This window comes from Amblyomma americanum, chromosome 9 (genome assembly GCF_052857255.1).
Source record: "Amblyomma americanum isolate KBUSLIRL-KWMA chromosome 9, ASM5285725v1, whole genome shotgun sequence".
NCBI classification, from domain to species: domain Eukaryota; kingdom Metazoa; phylum Arthropoda; class Arachnida; order Ixodida; family Ixodidae; genus Amblyomma; species Amblyomma americanum.
The window spans coordinates 11,490,139-11,514,190 of record NC_135505.1 but is presented as its reverse complement, the minus strand read 5'-3'; the positions used below and the strand labels follow the sequence as shown (position 1 = coordinate 11,514,190).

Below are 24,052 nucleotides of genomic sequence, written 5' to 3'. Positions count from 1 at the left end.
GTCCGATCCCACGACCTCCGCATATCGCGTAGTGATCTACTAACCGAGCTGTGGCAGCGGCTTTCCAACCTTCTTATTTCAAGTATATTCATGGTGCGAGTACCTAACCTTGAGAGTTACAGTTCGCCAGCGTCTCCTGCGTCCCTAGTGGCGGACGTAGAACGGCCTGTGATGTTCTACACCCGTCCCTACGGGCGATGCTGGCACTGATGAACACTTTCCAGGCTAGGCTACCCACAACATGACTCGAAAGTAGATAAAGTAGATAGTTGGACCGCCGCCATCATAACTCAGTTTACAGAGTACAGTGCGTGACACGAGGAGGTGGTAGGTTCCGATTGTTGTTATAGTTATCCTCATACTTTGTAATCGTCTACTTTGTACTCAGTTACCTTTGAGCTTAAACAAGGATTACACTATTAATATTCCTTAATCAATACCGCATATCAAAACACCCCCACGGATATACCAGTACTCGAGACGGTTGGCTTCTTTCAAATTTCTTCTTAATGCTACGTTTAGTCTCTGCAGAGACCAAATTTGCACTGGATACGCCCTGAAAGGTTTATTTATTTGTGGGACACCCTAAGATATTATATAATTCTACAACTAATTTGGTGAATTTTTGTTTTTCGGGAGTATTTTTTATTGTGGACGACTCAACAAAGTGATCACTTTTTTTTACACCGACAGCTCTAATAGCTTTGGTCAAGCCAATTAGTATAAGCAATTTATGAGGTACAACGAGAAACGCGTAACGGTCACCCATCCACAAGCCAGGACGAAAGTCGCCGGTTGCTATTGCACCGGCCGGGCGCAGCGCGCCGTCGATGAGGAGACGAAACGTGGTCTAGCCACAGCTGTCTTAGCGAGCCGGACAGGAAGGAAAGGAACGACGCAGAACCGCACCTTGGATAGGGTAATTTGTTGGGCGAGTTGGTTACGATATTCCATGACTACAGCGGGAGGAATAGCACATAGAAGAAGGACACAACACAGCGCTGACTCACACCTGAAATCTGCATCAGCTGGCCAGCCGGAGTAAGTAACAAACCGGCAGCCAGTTGGGTACTGACACAAGTCATGCAACGGAAACAAAAAGTATCACAAATATCTCAAAATAAAGCATACACGTGTTAACATTCGCAATCGCGGTAACGTTTCCTTTTTTTTTTGACAGCGATATAGACGGTGCACTAATACAATCTTCCGGGAGCCTTGCTATCATGTGTGTTTCTATAATTTCCCTTGCCAGCGAGTAACGGGTGCTACCTATCACAACGAATTTGTGGTACAATAGATCGCAGGCATCGATGCCATCTTCATCGTCATAACTTTTGCAGTTTCTGCAGTGTTTCGCAGTATTTTATGAGGGCCTTGCGACATTTTAGTTTTCGGGTTTAAGAGCAATTCAACATTTCCAGGTCTTAATATCATAATAAAAGCATAGTGCAGGGCATTTCAAAAGACAATGTTCAACACTTGCATTAGCAAAGACACTGGGGAAGTAGCCGTTAAACTGCGTAGAATTATTATTTTTACCTGTGAGAGGCTTGCCGTCGTGCATTATTTGGTCAATAGGTTTTTTCTTTTGATTTAAGAGGTTCCAAAATTTTACATGTGAAGTCCGAATGAAATTGGGCAGTTTGTATTCAGAGTAATGGGGTTAGCGGACCTCACAGCTGCATGATGGGATAGTTGAAAAGACTGAACAATGGAACGACTAGCGCCTCCATGTTTCAAACGTTTTACTTTTCTTTTCAATTGCAGGAGTTCACGTGTGATCCAGAGATAGTCTTTGCGAAATTTTATGATTTTATCAGGGACAAAGTTTTCAAGGCAGTGAGTGGACAGTGTTTTAAGCTCATCAGCATCGGAAACTGCTGAGGCAAAAATCTAAACAATCCAACACACGCTCATCGTTTGCACGTGAGTTCTTTACATAGCAGACTTTGGCCAGAGGCTTTTTGCAAACATGAATAGGGAAGGAACAATAGACCATATTATAATCGGAAATTCTCTGCTTAGTGGCAGCATGGCTGTCACTAATAGATCTGCTTAAAAAGACAAGGTCTACTATAGAAGAAGTGCTACCCTTACACGCGTTGGCTGCCTCACTCCTTGCTGCAAGTCATGTCTCAACATAATATTAAATATATGCTCTTCGTGGGCAGCATGATCGGGATTGAGAAAGGGATTGTGTTAGTTAATTGATGGATTTAAATCAGCAATTAATAAGATTCTGTCATGAAGAAAATCATTCATTAAATCAGACAGTTCACGTAGAAACTCCGGAGGGGAATTGGGGGCTCTGTAAACTGCAATTACTGGAAAGGACCGTCCCCAAAAAGAAATTTTTAACGCGATTATTTAATAGTTTTCAATTTGAGTTAGGAAAGAAGTGTCGATGCCATGTTTTACGAGTACGGCAACACCGCCACCTCTAATAGATCTGTCCCGACGGAACACCCGGTAAAGGGTGGGGGGGGGGACAGCTTCATCATCAATTCCTTCGGGCGACCAAGTCTCTGTGATTACAACAATATGTGGTTGAAACCCTAGAATTATGGATTAAAAATGACCGCTTTTATTTACCACGCTGCCAGATTTATGTTTAGAAGCGTGAGTTCATTGATAAGCGGTTATGCCAGGTCACACTTTATTCTGCTCATTTCGTATCTGGATTCTGCAACTCATCCCACGCGAAAATCTGCCCATCCATTTTTACTTTATCGCGCACCAGAGTAGGCTTCTTGCCTTGATCCCTACTGACTTTCCGACCTCAAGAACTTATTCGGAGGGTGCCAAGCGAATAGTCATTTTGTACATAATATTCGGTTCTGCATCACTTCCTGTTTTTCATTAAATTCCTAAAAGAACAACATGACTTGTCGCTTTTTCCCAGCTCAGCTAATATGGTGGATTATGGCGACTGAGTTGCATGTAAACACCAAGTTTCTCTTGAAAAACATGAGAAATAACTTTCTCTTAAAGGACAGATTCTATTTCATCGCTGTCTTCTTGTATCCCAAACACAGCTAAGTTGAAACGACTACTTGTGTCCTCCAAGTCGATGTTTTTTTCGCGTAGGAAAGTGACTGTTTTTTCCACGTTTTCTACGCGGGCTGATTGGTCTTTTAATAGATCGAGCTGTTGGGTGAATTCGCAGAATAATTTTTACATCTTCGCGTTATGCGTCCTTAATGCTGCCATTTAATCTGTCAATTTTTGCTGTCTCATAATCAGTTGCTTCAATATCTCTCGCGTGCTCATACTGTCAGAATCTGTCTCGGGGCCAGGATTCAGTTAGACGTCGCCCCACAACATCAACTCGCCCACTGGGTATATATCACACGCGATACAGATGTGATATATAGAATAGTTTCCATAGAATGCGATGGAAGATATTGGTTCGTTGACCGAATTTTCAGCAGCGCGAACAACGTTATTCTTGGCGTTCTTTGGCAGATCTGCCCTCGCGCTTTTAAAATGAAGTCACTGAAGTGTTACTTTTTGATGAAAAAGGGTGAACTGGAATAGCGAAGAAAAAGCGGCGAGTGTAAATTCGAAACGCAGACACTATAGGCGGCGAATCCTGCGTTGGGTGTTTAACTCGGCCAGCACTGTGGCTTAAGGCTGTTGGTAGAAGAGGGTGAAGAGAACGAGCGCGTTCCGCCTGCCGGTCGCGGAAGCAAGCGGCAGCAGAGGAAGCCATGGCTAACGAGAAGTATTCGGCGGCTGCCTTCCAGACGGTCCTGGAAAAAGCAAATGAGCTGGCGACCAAGGCAGAGCAGCATGACAGGGATAAGAACCTACCGCAGGCCTTCATCATGTACAAGCAGACGCTGCAGACCTACCTCACAATCATCGAGGACATGCTCTTCCAGTGCATCCGGTTCCAGGAGCGCAATGAGGACCTGCTGAGGATCATAACTCCCAACGATAAGTACCGGAAGCCAACACACCAACAGCCAGACCGATCCAAGCAGGACATCGATGCCATCGACTTCGAGGCGACCTCGAACCTCAACCGTCTTCCGGGAGTGCTTTCCATCACACCCGACAAGCCTGTCAAATGGTCGGACGTCATCGGCCACGAGACGCCGAAGTTCGTTCTCAAGCTCGCTATCCTGGACAGGTGTCCCATCAAGCATCCGGTCATGTTCACCGGAAAGCGGAAAACCCTGAAGTCCATCCTTTTGTTCGGCCCGACTGGATGCGGAAAAAGTTACCTGACCAAAGCAATGATCGGAGCAGCGAAGGACTGGGTCTGCATCGACGTCAACGTCGCGTCGTTGATCAGAGACGCGCCGGAAGGTGCAGAGGACCTTTACGTGAAGTCCCTCTTCAAGGCAGCTAGACTGGCTGCCTGGTGTCTTCTGGTGCTTCAAGACGTCCACGAGCTCTTTCAGCCGTGCGACAAGCCAGCAGAAGAACACAGGTGCGTGTTTTTTTCTTCACCACTTCGGCCGTAGGGACGAGTCAAGCGCGTTCCCTTTACTAGAATGCTTGCTCGAAGAAGGTGTATGCGGTAACACGCACGATGGTCTGCAAGATTTGAAGCGATGAATGAAACTAGAAGATGACGCGTACGAATAGGGATGCCAATAGAGTCCTAGCAAAGCTTGATCCGGTCGGCAATGGGGACCTGACGCGCCGTGCGTAATATTTTAACCTGCATCGATGATGAGTTATCGATAGTATTTGATCATAGAAGGCTGGGTTGTTTGCAGTCGAGACATTGAAGTGGAGAGCACGGTTTCTGTTCCAATGGCCTAGCCAAATTAGTTTTTCAGATCTTCGATTCTTCATGAACGCACACGTTTCTTTCTTCCATTTTTATTGCTCTCGAGTACACAATGCCTAATCCTGCGTTATGGGAAGCTAAAATATATTACATCATTATCAACACCTCCGAATTTTATGACAACCACCCGCCTTACTTAATCACCGCTAAGGGTGATTCACGCCAACAACGCCTGTCTGCGCGAATAGTGCTATGCTAAATTCGCTAAGGCGCTAAGATGAAACTATGAAAATCCCTTTAGGGGTCTTTTTTTCCTTGCTCACATGAGGTCGACGGAAACTGAGTTCCTACTAATAAGTGCCCAAGAGCGTGGCTTTTTGGGCTTATTGGTGCATGATCAAGCAAGAGACTATAGCGCAGAGTAGACAGGACACAGACGAAACGAACAACACGAGCGCTAACTTCCAAGAAATTTTATTTCGCACATGCAACATATATATATACATCAAAGACACGTCATCACCAGTGCTAACAGTACCGTTGCCTCAGAAACCGGAGTTCTTTATCACATAGAAAGATAGAGGGAGTGCTTACACATGTCTCACCCGAAGCATTTATCCTTTTAGCTTCAATTATTAATCGTGTGGTCATGTCGCTACTTTTGCTAGCACAGCAGTTTTTGCTATCACAGTACCGCTCCAAGGCAGGTTGTTCCAAGATACCTCTCAAGCGCGTCGAGACCTACATGCGGGAAAATGGACTGTCCATACTTCCGGCAGACAAAGAAGGTGGATTTGCTGTTTCATCTTTATAATTTTACTCTTCGGAGGCAGACAAAGCCGTGTCTTCAGTGTTTGACTCAAGTGATGATATAGCTATATCGAGAGTAAAGGCCGAGGCAAAGAGGCTATGTAATCGGTTCAACCTTACCAAGCTTGCCAAATTAATAGGTGAGTCAAAGAAAGGTTTTCTAGACATGTTTTTTCAGCGTTAAAAGGTAAAAGCCGGAACAACCATTCAGGGTTATCATTTCTGAAAATGGCACAAGGCAGAAAACTGCCTCCATGTATTTGCAAGAAAAGTTGAACCTTTTACGGAGTGGACGATCCTTTTGCTGTTAAGAATTCTGGTGAAATCATAGAGTTTGTACGACACTAGCCTGGTGGAAGTATTAACGCGTTTTCAGTGGATATTAAGGATCTATATTATTCGTTGCCAAATGACAAGGTGCTTTGCTGTGTTGAGGATTATATTGAAGATTTCGGATGTGTTGGCTTCCAAAACGCGGCGGGTATATCAGTGCCCAACTTCCTGGAGCTTTTAGCATTTTATTTGAAATCAACCTTTATAAACTGGAAAGGAAAACCATACCTTCAAAAAGATGGAATATATATCGGATCATGCTTGGCCCCAGTTTTAAGTAACTTGTTTCTATCCCAACTTGACAAGACTGCTATTAGTCGCCTTAATGGAAAGGACGTCGTAAAAATCTTTAGATTTGTTGGTGATAACACTGATAACACTGAGATTTGTTAACACTGACTCTGGCTCACTAAAGTCAAAGGTCGTAGGCATTTTATCCATCATGAAGGACTGTTTTGAACCACTTGTTTTAACCACTGAATTTCCAGTAAATGACTCTATCACGTTTTTAGACCTCAAATTCATCTTTCATCCTAGTCATATTTGCTGGGCCTACCAGCCTCGTAGTAACAAGCATACCCTATCATTCTGCACATTCCAAACTAGTAAAAAGAGCCATCGTCAACATGTGTTTTCAGAACTCCCTGAGAAAATCATGTGCGCACAGGATGTATGAAAGTTTTAAGGAGCAGACCAAACGGCTGACTGATGCTGGGTACCCTGACGATGTTCAGGTGTCTATTGCCGAGCAGCTTCTAAGAAAACTGAACGAAGATCAATGCCAACCGGCCTCGATGCTCGGTGAAAGGAAACGTTTTGTTGTATGGCCATATTTGCATCAGATTTCTCACAATCTGAAAAGAATTGGACAGCGCGCAAACGCAACTGTCGTATTTTCGGCACCAAAGAAACTTGCCTCATTGTGCAAGATTGGAAAAACCAACAACAACAGAACACGCGAATGCACGACTCGTCATCAGAAACCGTATGTGACATGCTTTGAAGGTGTCGTATACAAAATACCGTTATCGTGAGGGGGTCATTACATCGGCCAGACGGGGAGGTGCCTCAATCAGCGATTTTATGGAACACGCACGCGACGTCAAGAACGGGAAAGAGAAATCACTTGTTGACCACATTCGTTCATGCGCATCTAAAACGTGCAAGCCAATTTTTGAAAAAAACTGCTGTGCTAGCAAAAAGTAGCGACATGACCACACGATTAATAATTGAAGCTGAAAGGATAAATGCTTCGGGTGAGACATGTGTAAGCACTCCCTCTATCTTTCTATGTGATAAAGAACTCTTGTTTCTGAGGCAACGGTACTGTTAGCACTGGTGATGACGTGTCTTTGATGTATATATATGTTGCATGTGTGAAATAAAATTTCTTGGAAGTTAGTGCTCGTGTTGTTCGTTTCTTCTGTGTCCTGTCTACTCTGCGCTATTGTCTCTTGCTTAATAAGTGCTGCCTTTTTAGGCGCATTCGGCATGGTTTCGATAGGCAGTGACTCCCGCAAAAGGACAGTCGTCGCATTCTTTTTCTTGGTGCTCATAAAGTAACGGCAGTCTGTAGTATTACAACCCAGATGCGCGTGCTCCGCAGTCACGTTAGCCTGTCTAGCTAAAATCAAGAGATGCGTTATTCTTCCCTCATTCAGCCACACATAGGAACGGCATTCCACACGACATGGCTTCTATACCCTGTCCACACATCTCGTTCAACTGTATAGCATCCATATTTAGCCGCTAGCATATTTGGTAATGTATTTGTGTTTATTCCTGTACCCATTTCTAATGCAATATTCCACAGAATTAAGGGTATGTAAAGTAATAAATGAATGTGAATGCAATTTCTTTTTTGTGTTGACATGTATCACAACCGGGAGGACTTCGCTCAAAGCCTTTAGAACGAGTCGATGTGTTTTTAGGGAAAGATACAAATTTTCTGTGTAAGTTGATTCGGAATATAACTCAGCGAGCTGTTGAACGCTCCCACTGATACATTTTGTTCAAAGATGCAGGAAAGGCTGTAGCTCGGCCGAATTTTGTCAAAGGGCGGTCGCAATGCCCCCTAAGAATGCCGACAGTAGCAGGAGGCAGACCATTGGTGTCGTGCTGGTCGACTCTCTTCGAGCCTTCGCCGACTCTTGACGCCTCACAGAATATCGGAAAAAACTTTCCTGCCTCGTTCCACTTTTAACCGTGCTTTTCGCAAAACTGCTGATTTCGATACCCGCTGATGGCTAGGTTCTTCACTGAAAAAATATTTATTATGATTTAGTAAGCTGGAATAGGGACCACCTTAGACAGGGTGAAATGCTTAGTACAGCATCTGAACGAAAAAGTTATTTTTGCATGCGTGGTCAAAAAGCCGCCTCGCACTGCATGAAATGCAAGCTACACGCTCTTGTCTGTTCTGCTGCCTGTGTCTATTTCATTGTACGCAGTTTTTCAGCATCGTTATTTCACGATAATGGTGAAAAAAATGCGCAAAAGGAACACGAGGGACGAAATGAGAACGACGCACACAAGCGCTAACTCTCAACAGGGGTTTATTGCCGAAACACGCAATTTCTACAAGTCACTTTTAAAAATCAATAAAAAACAAGAAACCCCCCCCCCCTCCTCTGGAGCTCAAGTCAAAAGGAAAAAAGGAATCAGAAACATCACGGGCCACTCATCGCTAGGTAAGGACCAATTCAGCAAAAATACCCGTTATCGAAAAGGATATCAATTTCACAGTCTGCCATGTAACCAGAGGGCTAGCTGACACACAGATTTTGACATTTCTTTATATGGTATGCCTCCATAATCTCACGTACGAGCTTGTCGCGATATCTGAAAAGTACCGTGGTTCTAGAAAAAACCCGTGTACACCTATTCTTTTTCTACTTTTGCTCCTATTTTTAGCTGCATTCACGGCAATGCTCAGGAAGGTTCCGTAACGATCTTTTAGGTAATTACGGTGTTGACCCAGCCTATTGTTAAGGCATCACCCCGTTTTTCCTATATACACAGCTCCGCAAGACAATGGCAGTTTGCACACTACACCCATGCTGCAGTGTACAAACGGGGCGCGGTGCTTAACGGTGCACCCATGCCAATTTCGCTTGTGACCATCACCTTCTTGCCCGCCCCAAATTTGTGAGCACGAACTATTCAACTTACTCGGGCCAGAAAAACCACTTGGACGCCTTAGCGACTCATGTTATTCTGATGACTTGCGGCAAACTGATGCGATGGATTAAAGGGGGACACAAATCCAAAAATGTTGGACGAGAGCATCAGAAGTTTGGCGTGGTGCCTTGTGTGCACAGAATGGCACACGGGCTAAAGAACGTAGGAAGTCGCTATGGCGTCGTCCAAGAAGTTTTTTTTGGCCGGAAAAATTTTAGTAGTACCCCAATGGGAGCGGAGCAAATTAGGGTAGAAAATAAGTGCATGGTTGGTTGGTTGGAAGCACAAGTGGGTCCCCCGGAGGTGTTAGGTCATGGTGCCGACGGCCGGAGGGCCGGTAGGCTGACGACCTAAGCCGCTATTTTTCCAGATCACGCCAAACATACTTCCGGTGTCTGAAAAACCACAAAAAGACTCGACGGTTAGTAGCTGGCAGGTTGGAAACACACCCTGAAAGACGTAAAAGGGCCCGAGGAAGCTGACACCGGGTTAGGTTCTCCCGTCTCCGGTGGTCGGAGCCCGTTGCGTTTGGTGGGCAGTCGGGCATCCCGTGGGCGGGGCTGCACCATTGGGCAATCTTGACGCCCTCTTTGTCCTGACCAGTCAGACCAGCAATGGAGTCAAGACAATCGAAGGATCAGAGCAAAACACTCGCTGCCCCCATTCCCATCCATATGCTCATAACCCGTTTCCCGACAACTATTCAACCTATCCATTTTGCCCATCTTCTCCGCTACGTCCCAGAGGAGGTCAGGGGGTCTCCCCAGGCCGCACCCCCCGCTTTGCTTCGCTATGTAGCTTCCGCATCACCCCCTATTTTTTTTTCATTTTCCCCACCTACAGGTGGTAAAATTACCATTACCCTCGGGTCTCTTCCTTTGTCTTCAAATCAGGTTAAGCAGTGGTGCAGCCAGGGGCTTATTATTTTGAAATCTTAAGTTGCCCCTACCTAATATACGTCCCTATGTCTAGCGTAAGGTGTCTTTGCGGTGCGGGCTGGGCAACGTTATTTTTCTTTATTTTTCTCTGTCCACACTAATATATGTCTAGAATAAGGACGCTGGAGAGTGTTTGGGGAAAGGCGTCGAATAAGACGGATGCCTCCCAAACGCCCTCCAGTGTCTCCAGCATTTAAGATTAACAAACGATTGTGTGCTTAACATCTTAACCGCACATCAGTAGCCCATGCAGCAACACCGAGCTAAAGGCTTTCGCCTACCACCCTTTAGGTAAAGTGCCCCCCTGAATTTTTTTTCTCGCTGTCGTCAGCCGGAACGGACGTCGCGCTTTGACTGCCGCCTGTCGTCGGTAGCGTCGGCGTCTCTATCGACATAGTCTCGCACATCTCTAGGTCAGCGAACACAGGTGTGTAACAGTGCTGCCGTTCGCGATTCCAGGATAACGTCAGTCAAACACCAGGGCAACCGACGAGGGCGAAGTAACGAAGAGCGCAAGCGCTGAGTGCTGTCGAATATCTCTTTTTATTGGCGACTGCAATCTCTGTTGAAAAAAAGGGTCACCCTTAAAACACCCCATGGCCAAAAAGTTAAAAAGAAGAAAGTTGGTCGTAGAAACGCTCTCTTCACCCGGTAAAACCTAAGACTCCAAATATACGGCAGCTGTTCTCATATCAGTATAATAGATGGCGTACTGACACACTTGTTGGTAGATTTTAAGCGGGTAGAAGTAACCAAGCGATGGTTATCTGATTGGTGGCTAAAATCAGGACAAGAGTAAAATTTCGCAAGTCATGGCTAAGTGGCTTGAACCACCGCCCGATTTAAAGGGTTCAGCAGTGTCCACCCATGCATCCACCCATCCATCGGTAGGGTGCCTAGATGGACCAGCGTTTTTTGCCGACTATTTGGGAAGTCACCAGGAGTACTTCGTCAGGCAACACAAAGTAGGGTGCGGAGTCTTACTTTTGCTCAAGATAGTATGTGCGGCCACAGATGAACGATATCTCTTGAATAACGTCCACTAGGCGTCCTGCAAAGCGAATGTGACTTTTTTTTTTGCAAAGGACAGGGCCTTTGATTTTTTGAATCTCACTCTTCGGCATACATCCGATTATTTATTAGGCGCAGAAAAACACCAGGTTGCTAGCGAGGTTTGCAGGCCTCTTCAGTCCACGAAATAGAGAATGTACACAGCTTTTCGCAATATTTTAGAGCCCAGCGGGGTTTATTTTTGGGCCACCCACAGCGTTCCAAATCTCTCGTCGGCAAGAGGAAGTTTGCGCCTCTCCCATCCTAAAGTTTTGGCTATTGGAGCTATTGGAGTGGTGCTATGTGGCTCAGGAGGAAACCCTTCAGGGCTCTACACCTTTGAGTAAGGTTGTGCAGAAGCGCGCCAAATGCGCGAGCGCATGCAAAATATATGTCGCTGACGGCGATATATCTTTCGAACACCCACCGTGTTCATTTCTGCTAGGAGGGTCAGTCGTATGTACCTGGAACGGTGTTCTAAATCTTGTGGTTAATATAGAAGCAACGCTGTAGCAGCCAGCAGCAGCAAGGTGCCAATAAAAGCCGAAATAGAAATGCGTGCTATTGACACGTTATCACAGCGGAGACATAGGCCGGGAAGCGAGCGAACTCGTTGACTGATCGTGTTTGCTTCTTCGGGCAGCATGCCCAAGGAAGGCACAACAGTCGCTTCTATACGAGCAACCCCTGGACCACAAACAGACGGGCCATTTAATGGCAGAAATGTATTTCAGCCGGTGGCTGCACATCTTGAACATATAGCACAAAAAAAAAACTCAAAAGGGCGCGTGCGGCGATAAGCTTGAAGCTGGTAACGAAAAGTAAAAAGGAAATGGTCCCCACGTGATCACACCAAGTGTTAGCATGCGGTGATATCTATCACTGTGGGGCGCGCGCATGCGCGGACCAGGGCCGAAAATTGACTGTAGACCAAGCTCCTTGCTGGGCACGCCCGCACCATGGGCCGCACATACGCGCGCACTAAAACATGCCGACACCAAAACATTGCAGGCTGGCTGAGTCGACAACCCGCCTTTTTTTTCGGATGCAACCAGCAGAACACCGCAGCGGGCCGCCAAAGCACTGCTTGGCGTATCAAGCCGAACGATTGGCATTCTCAGACGACCGCTCCTTCTAGAAGGGATGGTTTGGTTTGGCTTATGGGGAATTAACGTCCCAAAGTTACTCAGGCTATGAGGTACGCCGTAGTGAAGGGCTCCAAAAGTTTCAGCCACCCGGGGTTCTTTAACGTGCACTGACATCGCACAGTACACGGGCCTCTGGAATTTCGCCTCCATCGAAATTGGACCGCCGCGGCCGGGACCGAACCCACGTCTTTCGGGTCAGCAGCCGAGCGCCATAACCCCTGAGCCACCGCGGTGGCCCTTTCTAGGAGCAATGGACACGGTGGTAGAAAATAATAGCTGGGCCAGTTATATATTTTTTTTTTCGGAGGTTCGCGCATCGTGGGCACTGCTGTCATCAATATCCCATAAGTAATTATAGCACTCTTCCCCTTATGACCAATTAGCTGAGATCGCCACTCTCAATCAGTGCGGCATTGTTTAAGTTTTGTGGATCGAAAAGTGTGACTCAGAATTAAGATAACTGTAATATGGAGTTAAATGACTACGGCATTGTAAAAATGGTTTGTCGGAAGGATGAAAAAAAAATAAATCACAGAATCCATTTCGCAAAGGCATCACAAGTGCCAGCGTCACTGAGTTCGGCAACTATACACATTTAAATTCCCCCTCCCTCCCTCCCGCTCCCCCCCCCCCCGCGATAAATTCGTGTGTGATTTTGATCCCTTCTGATAGCCGCTACGTGTTGGCAGCAAAGGTACAAACAGGCAGGATACACTGTTAAGCAAAGCTTTATTGTACGCCAGTTGAAGATGCGTTCCAGAAAGGTGGTTTGCTTATTTTTGGTTTCCTCAGGTGTTCTTTTTATTTTTTCTTGTATATCGTGCGCATGCAAAGGAACGTATTAGTCGATACGGCCTTCAATAAAATTGGTTCTAATCAGTCTTGCTATGTTCCTTCTGTATCTTGTCCTGTGTTCCTGTGCAAAAACACTCTTTTTAGAACAGTTTACAAGGCTCACACTTTTATCAGTGGCGACATTTCGATATTCTGCCGTTCAACAAGACACCTGACACTTGAGTCCTTTGGTATTTTTAGAAAGAAATTTCACTTAGTGCCTCCTGCATCTCTGCCAAACGCAGGTACCAGAAACTTCGACAGAGCATCGCCAATGAGGTGAAGTTCATCAACGACACCATTACGGCCGAGATCACCCTCTGCGTGGCCACCACCAATGCGCCCAAGATGATTGACTCGTTCTTCGCCACGGCGTTCCAGAAGCGCATCTTCATCCCACTGCCGAGGCCCGAGGAACGCATCCGCATCTTCAAGCAGCACGTCGGCAAGTCGCCCAACACGCTCACTGATGACCAGTGGATCGAGCTGGCCGACAGGACGTCGGGTTTTAGCGGAGAGGACATCCTTTCCATTGTGATGCACACATTCAAGGACTCGGGCGACTTGACCTACGAGGAGGTCGGTGCTGCCGTCGACCAGTACAAACCGAGGAACACGCCCGAAGACATCCAGGAATGTCTCAAGTTCAAGGAAGAACACGCCAGCACTTCCGCATAGAAGCGCGTGGCTGCAGCTCACCAATTATCTTTTTTTTATTCGCACTAAATTTTTGGTTTGGGACTGAGAATTGTCTGCTTTCGCAAGCAACAAAATAAACATGATTATCCGGACCTCCCGCGCTTTCACTTAGAGTGTATATCCGAGCGCTTCTTAAGTCAGCATATAGTTCGTAAAAAAGTGCGGGTAAGGAACGCCGATAACGTCACGTCAAAGGGAGTGATGACTCAACTTTCATACCTGGTCCTGTTCTTTTTCTTCGAAAAATGAATGCCTTTACTGCTACTGGCGTTCACATATTGTCGTTTCATTTCACGTGCTTTCTGCCGTAAAGGCCGGGCTCGTTTTTGGCTTTGAAGTTTCATAGGGCTAGAAAGCGCCATGGCGCTTCTGAAAAACTGGCAGTGGATCAAACCAAGCATCTCGATGCCACCGTGAGCGTCTTGCGACCCGCTCAAGCGCGACCAGGTTGAAGTGTCATCGCCGTATAGTTTCGGCAGTTCAGCTCTGTAGCGTGAACAACACTACGCAATCACATCGTTCCAATGTGCAGCTAAGCCTGCTTGGGGGCAGTTCAGAGCTAACAATACAAGGCGCCAGCGGGTGAGCACGCACTGGCCACTTTGTTTCTAAAGCTAAAGCGGCTGTTTGGGCTTGTTGGTTTGGGCTTGTTTGGGCTTGTTTGGGCTTGTTGCGTTTGGCCCCGACCCTGCTTTTAGCTTCGACTTTTACTTAGTGTTCGGTGACTATATTGTTATTTTCGTTTTCGTTTTGCCTCGTGCTGCATTGGCGGCAAAGGTCGCTGACTGATCATTTTCTATGCGTGCACCTTACGGTTCGTCGTGGTCCTCTCGGTTTTATCGGCTTTTGGCTGACATTGCGTTACCTAGATATGTATCACTTTGATATTGTGTACTTCGTTTTGTTTTTTGTATTAGATAGTTGAACGCGTTTGCTAATTTCCTGGTCACGTGGGTGTTGGACTGCGTTATATAAGCTGCTCATCTTTCTGAATAACTGTGTTGGTAGTCAGCGCCCTGTCCTGTCCACTTCTGTTCGTCCTTGTTTTTTCGCGCTGCATTCTTTTACCACTTTGTTTCTGCCGCCGAGAACATGGAGCTGCAAAACTGGGGCACGAAGACAGCAGAAGAAAACGCTGGAAGAACATGCCCGCTTCATTATCCATTTAATTATCCCACTTAAGGCGCAGTGTCCAAATATGCGGACTCCACTTGAACGCTATCAAATATCGTCTATACACGGGACAATTTCAACGAATATGGAAGCGCAAACTTAAAGACGAAGAAAGAAGAGAGAAGACGCGCGTCGTGTCTTCTTTATTCGGTCTGCTTTACTTCGGAATTGAAAAGATCGCGCCCACAAAACATCATGGACAGCTTCCAACTCACCAAGCTTTCTGTCCTGTTTACTCAAGGAAAAGGGTTGAGGAAGTGGGGGGAGGGGGAGGGGGAGGTGTAAGGGTCGGGGTTGGCTGGGTCCAAAGTTTATGACTTCGTTCTCTGAAGCCGCTGCCAGAGCTCTTTCAATCAATGACCTTTGTGCTGCGAAGTCACAGGTAGACATCCGCTCACATTGGATTCGCTATAGAGGGTACAGCTGTTCTCGAAAACACTTGTGCTGTAGATATCGGGTCAGACATGCTGAAAGGACGCAGAAATGCGTTTTTTAATGGAGAGCTTCATGTTTTCCCAAAGCTCTCGCTTGACTCCGGTAGGTGTCAATCTTCATTCGCTTGTTTTCCAATCAGTAACGCGTTAAAGTGCCTCAAATGTGCTGAACTTTTTACATAAAGAGTCATTGTGAAAGGAGTCATTCAAAAGAAGTATAACTCAGACCTTGAAATTAAAGTAGTCACGATCTCTATATATGACCACCCAGAGGTTTTGCAAGTAACTGCAGAAAATTGTAATTTTTTAGGTGCTGTCCTGAAATACTTCTTAGGGAAATCTGAAATTAAGTAATGATTCGCCATTATACACGGATTTTATGCTCGAACTGTTCGAGCAGGTTTGTTGCTTCGACGCTTATTTAGGCAATTTTCCGTCTCTACACCCCGAATTTTTTTTTCCAACACCACACTTGTTAGCGGTTCTTTAATGGTTCCACCGGCGTCGATCATGTTGATGGTGTAACCCCATTATAATACTTGAGAAGAAAATAGAACTCACGCCGGCTGGAGAACATCGCGCTCAGTTGTCGACATTTCGCACAAATTTTTTTACCCCCTGTACACGTGAGCCTTTCTGCAATCTGCAGTTTTCTAGCAACAGACACTGCGATTGCTGTGAAAGCCAATACGTTGGCCCTTGTGAAACGAAGACGTGTGACTTTCGATTGTAATGACCTCATAAAGCCCAGCTACAAAGCAAAGAAAAGAAAAAAGTTCGCAGGTCGATAGCAATACACGATAAATCCTCTTCCCAGTGCAGATAATTTGCACGAGTTAAGGAAGGTAAATTTTATGCGTTTTAAAAATGCTTGTAGAGCTGTCATGCTTGGGTCCTAATTCCAGGACTGGCGGCTTTTGCTGCAAGGCTAGTTCTTTGAACAAGCCAAAGCTGGTCTTTCGAGCCTGACGCCCGCGCAGCCGCTGTGAAGATCAAACAAAAAGCTAAAAATTAAAAAAAAATTCAATATGAAAACCGCTGCTCCATCATTACGCGTCACCAGGGTATCATTCTCAAGCGTGTTTTCCATTCTACATTGTGGGCTGTGCTTATTCCGGAAAAGGCGAACACAGGCAGTTTCAGTTTCACGTCCGTAGAGGCTTCACGTACGTAGAGCTCTTACTCGTGGCCAGCGCGCATGCGCAGAGTGCAAAGGGTATGTGTGAGTCTCATGGACGTACGTGAAATTCTGATTTTTACGTTGCGGTATTTACATTGCTTTCGTACATAGCGTTGAAAACATAGCGGCGCACTGACAGCCCACTTCACAGCGATAACCGCTTAGTCGCTAATCCCTCGAGGTGATATCGTGCTTCAAACTGTTCTTATTTTACATACTGCAGCCCCTACAGGGGCTACCTCCGGAGAGAACATATCAAATCATCGTAGATACAGCCAAAACTATAAGACATAACTTAAAAGATATAAAAAAGCAAATTTGAAAAACACAGGGAACACTACACAAATTGGGAGCGTGGGAACAGTAAAGAAAGGGATTATGAATAAGCTATGTCAGGCATAACTCTGTCTGTTGACGGGGAACGTGGGCAATGTATTCCAATGTTCAATGATACTCGGAAAGGAGCTGTATTTCTATGCATTAGTGCAGGGAACGCAAGGTTATTGGTTTGTGGTTTATGGGTGTTTAACGTCCCAAAGCGACTCAGGCTATGAGGGACCTCGTAGCGAAGCGCTCCGGAAATTTCAACCAATTGGGGTTAACGAACACTGACATCGCACAGTACACGGGCCACTAGAACGTCGCATCCATCGAAATTTGACCGGCGTCTTTAGGATAAGTAGCCGAGCGCCACAACAACTGAGCCACTACGGCGGACCAAAGTAATGTGAGAGATTGAGATTATGATACCTTCTTTTTGTTGTTGAGTGCCAGCGATGGCACAGGAGCAGAGCACCTGCCTTCATGCAAGAACACCGGGCTTCAAATCCCGGTGCCACGTTTTAGAAAAAAATACTGCAATTGTCAATGGAATTGCATAACCAGGCCTGGTGTACGGCCTGAGCTCGGGGACCCAACCGACAACGCACTTCCTCACCAGAACAGGATTTGGCCACCCTGGTGTAGTACTTTGCCACAGCCTTCTGTGAACGAGCCAAATAACCCTCGGCCCTCAGTGCCCAGCGGCTGCGGAGCAACTTACCAAGGCGGCTGTCAGACCTGTGACGCAGCGAAAGGTGCTAAGAATCTTTGGCTCCGGACAGGCCGCCACGAGAATCTGAACCTGACAACGTTGAACAATAGAACATTATCTAGTGAGGCTAGCCTGGCAGTGCTGTCCGTGGAACTAGCGGGCATTAAATGGGATATCAAGGGATCAGTGAAGTCACGAGGACTGGTGAGGCGTATACAGTACTAACGTATGGCACATACTGTGCTCTCGCGGATTAGCGGATAGAGGAGAACTAGGTTTAGGGTTCCGCAATAATCACGACATCGCTGGCAACGTAGAGGAGTTCTATGGTGTCAATGAGAGGGCGGCAGCTATCGTAATTAGGCTCAATAGAAGGTACAAGCTGAAGGTGGTGCAGGCCTACGCGCCTACATCCAGCCACGATGACGAGATCGTTGAAAGCTTCTGTAAAGATGTGGAATCAGCTACGAACAAAGTAAAATCAAAGTACACTGTACTGATGGGCGACTTAAATGCGAAGCTGAGCAAGAAGCAGGTTTTAGGCCAGGCGATAGCCGACTATGGGATAGGTTCTAGGAATACCAGGTGTCACTTCTTAGTACAGTTCGCAGATAGAAATAAGTTACGGATCATGAATACCTTCTCCCGCAAACGAGAGAACAGGAAGTGGACCTGTAAGAGCCCCAATGGTGAGACTAAAAAATAAAATCGACCTCATACTATGCGCTCAACCTGGCATCGTTCAGGATGTGGACGTCCTCGAAAAGGTGCGCTGTAGCGACCACAGTATGGTAAGGTCTCGAATTAGCTCAGACATGAAGAGCGAACGGAAGAATCTAGTGAAGAGGAAGAGCATTAACGAGTTAGCGGTAAGAGGGAAAACAGGAATTCAGGATATAGCTGTATAACAGATATTCAGCTTTAACTTATGAAGACGTTCTTAATGTTGATATAATGAATGATAATCTGACAGCTATCATTACGGAGTGCGCAGTACAAGTAGGCGGCAGGACGGTTCGACTGGATACCGGCAAGCTATCTCAGGAGGCGAAAAATCTGATTAATAAACGCCAGATCATGATGGCGTCTAATCCTACAGACAGCATAGAACTAGCAGAGCTATTGAATTTGTAAATGAGCGCAAGAAGCGTAGCGGGCGTAATGAAGTTCAATATGGAGAGAATCTAGCATGCTATAAAGAATGGATGTAGCCAAAAAGCAGTAAAGAGGAAACTAGACACAGGTAAAAACCATATGTAGGCATGAGAGACAAGGAGCGCAATGTGATTAGAAATGTGAATAAGATAGTTAAAGTATAGCCGAAGAGTTCTACACAAATCTGTGCAGTAGTCAATGTATTCAGGACGTTAATGGGAGAGACAGTAGCGCGCAGCAACGCATTATCCAGCCAGTAACAAAAAGGAAACTAAAGAAAACCTTAGGAGCAATGCAGAGAGGAAAAGCAGCTGGTGAGTATCAGGTAACGACAGATCAGTTGAAGGAAGGAGGGGAGACTGAGGTAGAAAAGATAGCCATTCTGTATACGCAATGCCTTATGACATCTACCATACCTGAAGTTTGGAAGAACGTGAACATTATTTTAATTCATTAGAAGGGAGACGCCAAGGACTTGAAAATTTACAGACCGATCAGCTAACTGGCCGTTGCCTACAAGGTATTTACTAGGGTAATCGCTAGTTGATTCAGTGCGACCTTAGATTTTAATCAACCAAATGATCAGGCAGGCTTTCGTAAATGAGATTTGTCACATATATTAAGGAGCCTAAATTAAATTTTAAAGGAAAGAGGTGTGAAGAAGACGACCTGAATGGACCATTTCGGAAAGTTGCGCGGGCCCCCTACGCGACCGCCGCAAAGCAGGCTGGGAATTGTGAGCGATGTTGCCGGGCAGGATCCGCTGGAGCAGTGGTACGGTATGGACGCCGCGCAACAGCAGGTAAAAAAAAACGTTTTTTGGAGTGCTAGTAATACTTTTGTTGCATATTTGCGCCGCACAAGTGATCTTTACATTGCCGTACAACTTTTCTGTGGTTATGCAGCCGACGCTACGAGCGCGAAGCGAGTATTTTCGCACGTGAGCGCACGAGAAGCGCACACATGTGCCAGTGTCGCGCGCTCTCAGCTTGCGTTGCATAGCAACACCGTTGTCAGCGTTTTATATATCTATGCTGCAGAAGGCACGAGTGCGATCGTACGGCTAGCAGGCGTGTTTTGCTGGTGAGCACGCGCTAACAGTGCATTTATTTACTGGTCGCCCATCGCGAACCTTCCAAGTTTGTGCGGCTGTCCCGGCGGCAGGCGTAGTACGTAGCGTAGAGTACATTCATGTTTGTTGCAACAGTGCGAGACCCTCTTGTGAGAATGTATGCGCTGTATTTTAGCAAAATACGTCGTTATCGAGCACGGCCCTTTCAGTCTTTTGGTTACAGCGTGCTATTTATTCTATATTTATTCTACGGACGACTCTGAAACAAGTATATAGTCGAAAGAAACGGACAGAGCATACGTTAATAACGTACACCTTGCAAGGAGTAAGTAGTTGAGTTGGCGCTTAGCTTGCGCCAGCGCATTTTCTTGTCTGTAGTGTTGTTTGAATAGCGTGCAGCAAGTACGAAGCAGAACCAAGCTCTTGTATTAGCACTGTTACATTCTGTGTAGCTGAGCATAGCATCTCGATACAGATAGCAGTTGCTTTTTGTGCCATATTCAACAAGTTTGACAGTTCATACCATCTCGGTCGCGGTCTCCATGTCCTACTAGCATAGAGTGCAGATAGACGCAGCCAAAATATGAACGTGCCTCGGTGGCTACAAGTAACGCGAACGCGGTCGAAAAAAAAAAACTGGGGCGGATGTTTTGACTAACCTGAAAAACATGGACGCGCCAGTACTTTGCACTAGGGCGGCCTCAGAGTTTTAAGTTAGCTAGATGTTTACCGAGCCCGTCCATGTGCAACATTCTTCACGGCCGTGCGTAGTAAACGAAACGGGTTCAGAGTTGCTTTTCAAGCATGCTTGCCACAACTAAACAAAACAAAATGTATAAATACTCTTTTATTTCAAGATCGCATTCGTGGTCCCATGATCAGCTGTGTATGCTTGCATGCTCTGTTTATATGCGGAGTGCCAAGGAAAACATTTTGACACTTGCTTATACCCATGGTGCAGGTACCACTACGAATCATTCATAATGCAATTCCTCTACAAGAAAGGTTACCGAAAGGACCATGGACAAAGCAGTTAAAAGACGTGCCGGATGGGTTCTCAGAGCAAGAAATCTTGGCACATCAGAATGCACATGGTGCGCAGAAACATACTGTAAGCGGATACAGGATGTTTAACTAAGAGAAGGTTCAAAATGTTCTTATTTGCAAGGCTGACAGGTCCACTTTTGTTAAAACAACCGTGGAGGCATCGTTCTCTTTGGCAAAATCATATAACACCGCTGCTGTGCTCTCGTCAAATGGAACTGTGGTTGAAGGAACATGCAACTGCTGGGCTGGAGCTGCAGGTGTTTGTAAACATGCAGTTGCATTATTATGGTTTGTACTAGACCTGAAGCGCTCTGGGGCAGCCTACGTGCGAGACACGCATTCGTGTACAGACAAACCCAGAGAATGGGGTACTGGGGCTAAGGAGGCCAACGTGCACACACGCGAGTTCTCACAACTACGTTTTGTGAAACATATGCCAATGAAAGCTGGCAGGCATCTGACTCAAGAAACCACAGTTTCTCTGAGAGTGACAGAAGACCATATTAAGAGAATGCATCGGACACAGAAAAATATTCCTAACGCCATGCTATGCAAGAAGCTGGAGGACAACCACTTTCTGCCCGTACCAGTGAATAGAACACTTCACCAGGAGCCTCTTAGCCAGATTCCAATCAGGTTACCGGTGCAATCCCTGTGGGTTGAGCATGTGCCAGCTGGGTACAAGTTCGGCTCCTGTGAGCTTACTTTAGAAGACTCATGGGCCCTTGAGCAAGCGACTAGGATGCAAAGCGGCTCTACAACATGGAACTTCGAGAGATCCAAGCGCCTGACTGCTTCACACTTCGGAGATGTGGTGTCACGGCAGAAGCCAGCTGACGAGAAGTTTTTCAAGAGGCTGTTCGGGTCTAGCCAGATGCAGACCAAATACATGGCTGATGGTTTAAGGAATGAAGATGCAGCCGTGCAGCGTTACATAGGGAAGAGAACAGTGCCAGTTAGGAGTTACTGTTGTGGACTGTGTGTCAACCCTGGTGTCCCTGTTCTTGGTGCAACGCTTGACCGTGTTGTAGAGAAGGGAGGAGATTTTGGTCTCCTTCAAGTTAAGACCCTCTCAGCTGCCAAGGAACGGGGTGATGAATTAGAAAATGCTGTGAATACGGCATCCTACCTGAAGAATGGAGTTCTTAAACCTACGCACAAGTACTTTTACCAGGTCCAGGGGCAAATGGCTTTGACTGGACTCTCCTGGTGTGATTTTGTGGTTGATAATGGCACAGACTGCACTTTTCAGAGGATCGCTTTTGACAGCTCGCTTTGGATTTCCAAAATGCTGCCATGTCTTCTGGAATGTTACAAGAACTACCAAGAGCACTGTGCTTGTGTGTGAATTTCAATGACTTATTTCAGTTACATTGCTCTGCAGGACAAAGATGCTTGGACTCATGTACTTGCTTGGATGCTTTGCCATGTGTTCATACTTACATATATTTGGTTTTTATATATCTTGTATGGCATTAGTCTCTATGAAGAAATGAAGAAAGTGTTTTTCTGTGTAATATCTTTATGACCATGTGCATGTGTTGCCACCACCTATTTAAGTGTGTGTGCAACTAGCAACTAATCGGTGTGTAAAAAGTAAATGTCACGCACCACAATTCTTGCTGCCCTATGATTGAACACATACATAATGCACTCTTAGTCCCAGGAACCTGGGCAGCTATGATAGTGACCTCACATTGGTCTCTGTAAGGAAACCGCATTGAAAGTTGCAAGCAAAATTTTTGCAAAATGACAAGTGTGTTCTCCGTAGTGTAGGTACTCTTTCACTCAATACTACTTGTAACATACGTGGAGTGAACCAACGAAGGCTTATGCTTTACAGTAAATCAATGTTTAGTCATAGAGAGCGCCCAAAGTGCACTTTCAGCATACTTTGAACTCTGCTCTGGGGGTTAATGCACAAGTTCCGAGCAGCACTGGGCTCGCACTGCTTTTGAAGACCAAGCTCAAACCTGCCGCATCTAGAGTGCTGCAGCTAATATTGAGTGCGATAGCATTGATTCATATAAGTTCGTTCTCAAGGGTTCCCTGCAGGACATTACATAAGAGTTGGTAATAAAGCTCTCAAATTTCATTGGCATGAAATACTCGCATACATATACAAATTTTTTACATATACAGTACACACATATACAAATATACAATACATATACATATCACAATTTTTTGAAAAATAGGAGCAGGTCACTAACACATGTAAAAATGCAAAGCGAAATTCACTTTACAGATTTCATTCCAAAAAGTAAGGAACGACAATCTGTGGTAGAAAAGACAATAGCTACAAACCACAACTTTCCATCTTGTCTGTGTAGTTCAGCAATGAGACTGGTGATTTGGTTTCAAGTCATGACTCGGATATATTACTGCCGCATTCTATGCTCAAATCATTTGCACAACACTGATACAGAAATAAGACATTGCAGCCCTATGTAGCCTGTACAGTGACTTCAGACTTCAGCAGAGCAAGAAATGCTTCTCTAGTCTGCTGTGCATGAAGTAGTGTACTTTAACGCAAGTTCAATGCCTTGCACTGCAGCAGGGATTCTCAAACTGCGTTTTGTGGAACTCTCTGGATTCTTGGAGCATTTCCTAGATTCCCCAAGCACCTATGTTTATGCATGTCTTCATCCGCCTTAGCCAAGTATTTTGGGACTAATGCTGTAGCTGCTTACTGCTATCTTGCTATACAGCCAGTCATAACTGAATTTAAGTATTTGTTCAGGTGCTGTGCAGTTTGCGTACCCCTTTTAAATATGTCGGCCAGCACCTTTTGAAGTCTCAGCCGCAGCGGTCGAATTTCGATGGAGGCAAAATTCTAGAGACCCATGTACTGTGCAATGTCAGTGCATGTTAATGAACCCCAGGTGGTCGAAATCTCCTGAGCCCTTCTCTACGGGGTCTTTCATAGCCTCAGTCGCTTTGGGACGTTAAACCGCCATAAAGCAAATCATTCCAAGACAGGCTCTGTGACCGAAGCTGGCCAAAACATAAATGAAACTTGTTAGAAGCCGACTGCATTTTAGCCAAATAAAGTTGGTCTTTCTTCAACTGAGAAAGAAAAAGTTTGAGCACCCCTGCGTTACGGTAGACCATGCACAACATACAAAACATTAAAAACGCCACCATCGCTCATCTGTTTAGAATGGGCTCATGCATGAAATTATTGAGATAACAACAAATTTTTCATATCTTGTTCAG

The 24,052-nt window shown here is 45.7% G+C and overlaps 1 protein-coding gene across 1 annotated transcript; it reads left to right on the top strand.

Moving 5' to 3' along the window:
• Nucleotides 1–3,633: 3,633 nt before the first annotated feature.
• Nucleotides 3,634–13,831, top strand: LOC144104260 (vacuolar protein sorting-associated protein 4B-like). The gene is made up of 2 exons (XM_077637153.1): nt 3,634–4,441; nt 13,286–13,831. The coding sequence occupies exons 1-2, from the start codon at nt 3,714–3,716 to the stop codon at nt 13,716–13,718; spliced, it is 1,161 nt and encodes a 386-aa protein (XP_077493279.1). The 5' UTR covers nt 3,634–3,713; the 3' UTR covers nt 13,719–13,831.
• The last annotated feature ends 10,221 nt before the right edge of the window (nt 13,832–24,052 follow it).

What these genes read in the sequence shown, in the direction of transcription:
- LOC144104260 (XM_077637153.1), top strand. Translation starts at nt 3,714, where the DNA reads ATGGCTAACGAGAAGTATTCGGCGGCTGCCTTCCAGACGGTCCTGGAA. An exon ending in AAGCCAGCAGAAGAACACAG is followed by an intron (nt 4,442 to 13,285) that starts GTGCGTGTTTTT and finishes TGCCAAACGCAG; the next exon opens with GTACCAGAAACTTCGACAGA.